Consider the following 7,996-nt stretch of genomic DNA (forward strand, 5'->3'; position numbering starts at 1 on the left):
ACAAGGTGATCTTGTGTGTATCCCTTTGCTCTAGAGACCCTCTTAGCCAGGAACAGGACTCTCACTCGCCACCTCCTGGGGCATCACCAAGGCCACCCTGGCTTTGTTGGCCTTGCCTCAGGAGAGAAGGGGGCAAAGGGACAACATCAGGAAAGCCCCAACCCCCACCTCCCCACACCACTACCCCCACTTGGAGTCCCTGCCTTGCTCCCCCCACCTTTCCAAGTACAAATAGAAGGGGCTGCAGCTCAGAGAGTCATGTCCACAGGGTTACAGCCTCAGGCCCCCACCCCTTAGGACACCACAGTCATCATGGCCCAGGACACCAGAGCTGTCCACCCCCACCCCACCCCTCAGGACACCAGAGCAATAGGGCTTCCCACCCTGTCAGCAGAACACCACAGGTCACCTCTTTGGAGGGGAACAGGTTCTCTTTTATTGAGCTCTCTCCCCAGGGTGGGGCAGGGACCACCCAGGCCTGCTCCCACCAGGTGGGTGTCCACAGCAGGCCCAGTTCCGCATCCAGAGCAGTGGGCTCAGTTCAGCGCCAGGGCCAAGAGCAGAGTCGGGATCCCAGTGAACGCAGATCCAGGTCCCAGGAGGGGGGCGGCCCCCGAGAGGGCCTCTGCACAGAGAGGGAGTGACTCGGACCCTCCACCTCATTCTTCCCCAGCCCCCCAGCCGGCCACCCCAGCCCACCTCGAAAGCTGAGGTCTAGGACGAGGTAGCCATTGGGGATGCCACCGTGGAGCCCCAGCCCTAGGCTGTCCAGGTCCTTCTGCCGCTGCCGCAAGATCCAGTCGCGCACGGGGCTGTTCCCCTCCTCTGCCCTCAGGCCCTCCAGGTTTGGACCCAGAAGTTTTTGCACCTCAGCAATGGTCAGTGGCTGCCAGAGCCCCCAGGCAGCCGTCAGTCTCCGGGCCTCTGGACTCTGCTGGGTTCTAACCACCCCGTGCTTCCCCAGCCCACAGACCCTGCCTCAGCACCTCCAAACTTTGGAGCTGCCCCTCCCAAGACCCCTGTCCTCATGTGGCCCTGCCCATCCAAGGACAAGCCCCCAGGGCCCACCCGCTAATGACCTCGCCCCTCTGGTGGCCATACCAGCAAGGCCTCTTTCCTCAGCTTCTTGAATGTGGCCATGTCCATGCTTACGTTCTGCGGAATGAGAGCCCGCAAGTCCTCCGTGGAGGCCCCACCTGTGCTCAGGGAGAGGGGCCCTCAGCGTAAGACCTCACAACCCTGCCCCCACTCTCACCCTCTGACCCAAGCTATTAGAAGCCCACTTTCTTTACTAGGATCCCCTTTTTCTAAGGAATTTCTGGGCCCTCGTTTGCCGGTCAGGGCAGAGGCTGGCGGTGGTCAAGTGCCTGAGCAGGGGTCAGAACGCACGGGGCCTCAGCCTACATACGCTTGGAGGGATGGAGGGCACCCTGACCCCTGGGCACACCACCAGAGGGAAGCCCAGGGAGGTGAGAAGCTGGCAGCACGGGTGGGGACCTCAGGCACCCACGCCCCCCTAGTCCTCCTGGCTCACCCAGGAAAGGCTTGATCCTTGCAAAATATGCAGAGCCGCTTGTGTTCCGGAAAGCGATGTGGGCCTTGTGATAGAGGACACCCATCTGCAGTGGGCCGCACGCATCCAGGTCCTGAGGCCTGGCCGCCCTGGGGAGGCAATGTGCGGCCGGGAGGTTAGCTTGGAGCACAGCACACCCACCACACCGGCTGACCCTGGGACTCACCGGACAACATTTTCTTGCACGAGGCCCAGGTGCTCAGGACTGAGGAAGCAGAGGTAGGAAGGGTGGAAGTTGGCCAGCATGTCCAGGGTGACCTTGTCCAGCTGGCCCCCTCCCACCAGATAGCGGGCAATCAGAGCAGCCACCTGTGGGAGGAGCCCTGTGAAGTGCCTTGGGGCAGGAAGAGACGTATCCCCTCGGGCCTGCAAAACTTTACTCCATATGCTCCCTCCAGGCCTGCACAACCTCACACCGTTTTCTCCTCTAGGCCTACACAACCCACACCATATGCTTCCCCTTTAGGCCTACACAACCCACACTATGTCCTGCCCCTAGGCCTATACAACTTCACACCGTATGCTCCCCTTCAAGCCTGCACAACCTCACACCCTGTGCTCCCTTTCAGGCCTGCACAACCCACACCATATGCTCCCTTTCAGGCCTGCACAACCTCACACCATGTGCTCCTTCCAGGCCTGCACAACCTCACACCCTGTGCTCCTTCCAGGCCTGCACAACCTCACACTCTGTGCTCCTTCCAGGCCTGCACAACCTCACACGCTGTGCTGCCCTCCCAGTAGGTGGTCACCTGAGCGTCCATCTTTCGCCCTTTGCTGATTTTAAGCAGAGATTTCACGGTCTCCAGGGATGTCACATTCCACTTGTGGATGTCCTCAGGGGTGACCTCAAGGAAGAAGTAACTCAGGTGCCGGATCAGGGACTCAGGGTACCCCTGTGGGTAGAACTGCCAGCGAAATTGACCATGAGGCCCACAACCACTCCCCAGGGGGCTGGGAAAGGCTTTGGCACCACAAGCAGGTGGGAACCCAAGTCATAAACTACCTGGTCCAATTTGTGCTTCAAAACGTCAAGTTGCTGGTAGGTGAAGGGGATCGCATTCACCCGGTCCATGTGCTCAGCCAGCAGGGCCCCGTCCACACAGGCCTCCAGCTCCCTCTCCGTGTAGAAGACGAGGTTTTCATCCACCACATGGGCCTCTTTCCCCGGGGGACAGGACTTCCCTACAGGGGACGTAGGGGGTCAGGGGCCTGGGCTTTTCCAGTCAACCTCCTCTTCCCCCACACCCATGCTGAGACCCTGGGCAATACATGACCCTCTCCGGGCCACAGTATAACCATTGGCAAAATGGGGTGATTCTATCCTCTCTCCAAGGTTGTCACAACTGAACGAGCTGAGCAGCCAGAAAGGGCCACAGCACCAGCAGGTGCGACCCCACAGTGCCAGACCCACCCTCAGTGTCAGGTCTCCCGACACTCGGTGCAGCTGGGCCCTGTGCTCACTCTCTGTGCCCAGCAGAGCCCTCGGGAGGATGACGGTTGGCTCAGACCGCCGCCAGGACAGGTCCTGAAAGGTGCGTTGCAGCCATGGGGTCATGACACCCTGAGGACAGAGCAGGGTTGTGGCTGAGCCACTCATAGCCCAGAATCCGAGGACACCCACCTAGGACCAGAAAACCTTCCCCTGTCTCCCCAGAGAGTCCTTACCTGTCCTGTGTCTGCAGTCTGGGCCCTGGATAGTAGCACCCACCCTGCAGAGCAGGGACACAGGTTTGAGGGCGTGGCCTGGGGCTTCTGCGTGTGCCTGCTGCAGGCCCTACCCTGGGGAGGAAGGAGGCAAAGCCAACCCCTCCCTGACCCCCACCCCAAATACACCCCAAGGTGTGGAAACAGAAGCTTAGGCTCTTGTACCCTGTGATGCCACACCACACCCCAGGCCAGGTCCTGCACCCCACCAGGGAGCCCAGGCCTCTCACATCCTCTTCCTGAGACCCCGCTGCTCAGGGCAGTCAGACACCTATCCCCCAAACACCCTCACTTTGGCCTGAGCCCCCTGGTTAGGCCTCCACCCCGTGGGGCACAGCAGGAAGAGACAGGGCTGACAGCCTGCCAGGAACGCAGCACCTGCTGAGACTCAACACTTCGAGATCTAAGACATCTGCCTGGGACTTAAGGCACCTGCTGAGGACAGGGGCCACTGTCCAGACTGGGAGGAGGCGTGGGGGCAGACAGAGCCTTTCCTAAGGTCCCGATCTCCTAAGAATCCTGGGCTGCCCTCCAGCGCCCTGGCATTCCAACCCTTTGCGGCAGCCCACCCATCACTCACTGAGGCTGAGAAGCAGGAGCAGGAGGCTGCCGGGGGTGGGGGTCCTGAAGAACCCCAGGGTGGGTCGAGCACTCTGCAAGGCCATGCTCTGTGGAGGACAGCCACTCTGATGTCCCCACCACTCACCCAGCCATGCCCCTGCCCAGGGCCAGTGAAGGGGTCTCGGAGCCCCAGAGGGGCTCCAGGTCGATCCTCAGGCCCCTGCAGCAGTGTCCGGCTGCCTCCAGCCCGCTCTGGGTTCCAGGCAGCCCACCTGGCCTGCCTGCCCCCCCAACCCCACCGCCCCGCCATGCCACACCCACAGCCACAGGTGCTGGGCTTTGTGCAAACCCAGGGCGCTGACAGGTGAACAAAGCTGGGTGGTTTCCCTTCTGAAGTCTCTCAAAACAGAGGCTTGGGTGGATGCCCGAGGGCAATGCTGCCTCCCGGCTCCCAGCCCCGTAGGTGGGGCAGTGAGTGGGTAGGCATTCCTGTGGGGTGAGAACCCCTCGCACTTTCTAGAGTGGGGAGGTGGGGGAGGTGGGTTGTCCCAGGGTAGGATGGGGCCTGAAGGAGACCAAGCTGCCTTCTATACTCGCCCTTCCCAGGGAGCCCGGAGCTGCTGGTGGCCCGGTGGAGTGGAGCCATCCCTTCCCCCAAACCGTTGCCCAGGCTGTATCAGCCCCACACCTGGTTCAGAAATGGGGGGCACACTCACGCTTTAGCCACCCCTTTCAGCCTTCAGGGAGTGTCCTGGGGAGTGGCAAGGTCCCAGGGAGTCCCTCTCCCCTCCCCCACCAGATCCCAAACCAGAAAATGGGCAGTGGGTGGGACCAGGCAGAGCTGCGCCTCCCCCCGCTTCTCCTCTCAGCCCCCCGCAGCCCCGTGTAGCCAGGGGCCCCAGCCAGCCACCAGCCACCATGGGCCCTGGGATCCGCATCCTTCCCTCCCCACTCAAGGCCAGGTTGGGGCCACAGAGGCACCTCAGCTGTCTCGGGCTGCAGCTTCCGAACGGGCCAGAATGCCACAAGCAGGAGTCACGGCGTTTCAGCTAGTCCAGGGCACGGGTAAGAATTGACGTGCGACATGGACCCACACAGTTTAGTGGTCCCATGGGGACAGGACAGGGTAGAACCGAGCACGGTCCCATCTCTGACCCTGAGTCCTCTATGACCAGCATCCACCTGGTAACCTGTTACTCATGAGTCACCTGCACACTCACGTAGGACCTACTGCATGCTGAGCCCTGCTCAGATGGGGACACAGGCCAGAGCAGGAGGTTCAGGCCCTGTCCGGGACCCTGGGTGTGGGCCCTGGCCAAAGAGAGGGCTGGCCCTGTCCCTGCCGTCCTGCCCCTGCCACCAGAGCAGCTCCTCGGAGTAGTGTAAGGTACAGGTGACTCTGATGGAGGAAACCAGTTCCTCGCCCCATCCTGAGACTCCTGAGCTCAGAGCCTCTGGCAAGTGCTTGGCTGCAGGACACTGGCAGAAGCTCTCTCCCACCCGCCTCGACCCGCCCACCTGCAGAATCTCCCACCTCAGCCCAACCTCAGGCCCCAAGGCCTGGCCCTCAAGTGATGGACTATGATGGACTATGAAGTCAGACCACATTCCCTGCCAATCACAGGCCTGTCTGGAGAGAGTGGGCAGGCGGGCAGATTGCGGGCTTAGGCCAGGTCTCAGACATGGAGGTGCTGCGCAGCCAGCCAGGGGCCCGCCGCATGTCAGGAGCAGCTGGTTCTAGGAGAGCTGACCCTCTGAGTAGAGCATGAGGGCGGGGTCCTCGCTGCTCCTCAAGTGCAATGAGGACTAAGGAAGGGGCAACCTCCGTGGCAGAGGCAGTGGCTGCCCCACCTCCCACCAGCCTGCTTGTTTGGTGCTGGTCAGGGCTCCCTCCTGAGTGGGTCCCAGTACCAGCCTCAGCCTGCTCCCTGCTCCCACCCAGAGCTGCCTGGCTGGAAGTTCCAGGAGGTGCTGGTGGAGGTGTTCTGGCTCTTACCTCCCCAGCATGCCCACACACTGTACCCAGACCCTGACCGAGCCACTGTCCACCCCCAACCCCCACGGGTCCCTCCTGAGCCCTGCCCATGGGGACTCCGATGTTCCAGGGTGATAGACCAAACCTGAGCCTCCTCTGCCGTGGTTTCCTCAGCTGGAAAGTGGGTGGTCAAGAGGCCAGCAGCCTCTTGGGTCTGTCAGGGAAGCAAATGAGGCATTACCGGTGCGGCTGAGAGCTCCCTGCTCATGCTCCAGGAATGTGTGGGTGGGACCCTGCGGGGAGGGGCCGCCCAGGGAGGAGGGTGTGGGCTGGAGAGCTGCCTCGGCCCTTCCCTTGGTGGGCAAGGGTGGAAGCTCGGACTGACCATGGTGTACCAGGCACATGTCTGGAGCCAAGGCCTTGCTTCATGGGCTCTTACTCTCCTATTGCTCAGGCGCATTCAGAGGCTCAGTGAACGGCCAAAAGCACACAGCACAGCCAGTGTGCGGTCTCCCAGCAGGGCCCTGGCAGGGTCTCCACAGGCCACCCCACCAAGCCATTCTAGGTGGTGGCCACTCAACCAGGATGTGACTCCCAGAGTTAGCAGCCACAGTGTGGCTTCTTTTGAGTGAGTTCTGGGCTCACGGTAGTACAGTGTGGACATTACCATGGGGTGAAGTGGTTGGGTGTGGGGCTGCAAGAATCCAGGGGCTGGGGGAGACAAATCCAAGCCAGTTAGCTCCAGCAAACACACAGCACTATCCTCCACGATGATGGGGCCGGTGGGAGCCCACCTGCCCCTGCACTGGCCATCTCCCTGAGGGCACCTTCCTGGAGCTGTGGCCGCTGGCCGTTGGATATGGACGACATGCACCTCTGTGCTGGCGGACTCGTGCCTGCTCACACGTTCCTGATTTTCGACCTCAGCCTTTGTGGTGTGACCTTGAAGCTGAAGTCCCTGGAGGCTTCCTCACTTTCCCTCCAACCCCTCGGATGATTTTGTGAACAGGAATTCCGTGTGGAACTTCTCTGAGTTACATACCTGCCGAAGTTCCTGTTTGCTGAGCTGAGTATGAACAGCCACGCCATCTCTGACCTTTTCCCCGGGCTGAGTTTTCTACAGATGCAGTTAAACCAAATGCTAATCAAACAGGCATGCTCGTTTTATTTTTCTTCACAGATGCAGCTTTTCTTTTTTTTTTCTTTTTTTCACAATTTGAAGGCAAGACCTTCACCAGCAAAAAGATTATGACTCGCGCTATTGTGGTGATCTGGAACCGAACCCGAAATATCTCCAAGAATCAACTTATGGAAGTCAACAGAGGAGTAAGCGCCTTAAAAAGTCCTGTCCACCGACAACAACTGAAAAGTTCTGGACAAAATGTGAAATAACCAATTCCCCAAGCGTTGTGGGGAGTGAACAAAAGTCAGATCTTGGAGGGAATTGATATTTGGGGGAAGATGCCAGCATGGAGTGGTTCTCTCTTTGTGTGTGTGGCTTTGCTCTGAAGACAGCCAGAGGTGTGGCCACAGTGGTATGAGTACTCAGCCTCTCGACCTGAGCCTCTTGCTGACCCCTGAATCATGTGTGCGCAGGGCAGACTGGAAACAACTCAGCCAAAGATGAAAATTAGGCTGAGACTGACCTCTGCCCACCTCAGGAGTAACAGAATTCACAGTTAAAGTCTAACCAAGTTCATGGCCCACCAAAACAAGAGCAGGAATAATCCTCACAGGAATATAACAATTCAGTCTCTATACAACATAATACTCAAAATGTTCATGAAAATATCCAAAAATACTCAGAATAAGAAAAGCCAGGAAATTGTGACCCATCCTCAAGGGAAAAGGATCGACTAAAGGCAATGCCAAGATGAGTCAGTCAGTTATTAGAATTATCAGGCAAGGATTTTTAAAAAGCTATTGCAGCTACACCCAACGTGGTCTTGGAAAATAGGCTTTTGTGAAGGAAGAGGTAGGAAAAACGGGGAAAAAACATTTTATTTTAATACTCACCTGAGGCTATTTTTCTGTTTATCTTCAGATAGAGTAGGAGGGAGAGAGAGAGAAATAGCGACATGAGAGGGACACATCGACTGGTTGCCTCTCACACGACCTGGACCAGGGCCAGGAACGAACTGCAACCGAGATACCTGACCTTGACTGGAATCGAACCCATG

General features: G+C 59.0%; 1 protein-coding gene across 4 annotated transcripts; it reads right to left on the reverse strand.

Annotated features, from left to right (window-relative positions):
- Nucleotides 1–413: 413 nt before the first annotated feature.
- LOC118641950 (mesothelin-like) lies at nt 414–6,041 on the reverse strand. 4 transcript variants are annotated; one of them, XM_036279617.1, is made up of 11 exons: nt 5,962–6,041; nt 3,861–3,948; nt 3,242–3,285; nt 3,038–3,137; nt 2,580–2,758; nt 2,326–2,469; nt 1,740–1,882; nt 1,535–1,662; nt 1,102–1,196; nt 700–886; nt 414–625 (listed from the first exon to the last, which is right to left on the reverse strand). In XM_036279617.1, exons 2-11 carry the CDS (start codon nt 3,943–3,945, stop codon nt 537–539), a joined length of 1,194 nt encoding a protein of 397 aa, XP_036135510.1. In that variant the 5' UTR covers nt 3,946–3,948; nt 5,962–6,041; the 3' UTR covers nt 414–536. The 4 variants fall into 4 exon arrangements, with proteins under 4 accessions (XP_036135510.1, XP_036135508.1, XP_036135512.1 ...); XM_036279615.1 differs by having other exon boundaries at nt 2,326–2,481; XM_036279619.1 differs by lacking the exon at nt 3,861–3,948 and having other exon boundaries at nt 2,326–2,481; nt 3,242–3,266.
- Nucleotides 6,042–7,996: the final 1,955 nt, after the last annotated feature.

Source organism: Molossus molossus, unplaced genomic scaffold, assembly GCF_014108415.1.
Source record: "Molossus molossus isolate mMolMol1 unplaced genomic scaffold, mMolMol1.p scaffold_m16_p_3, whole genome shotgun sequence".
NCBI lineage: Eukaryota > Metazoa > Chordata > Mammalia > Chiroptera > Molossidae > Molossus > Molossus molossus.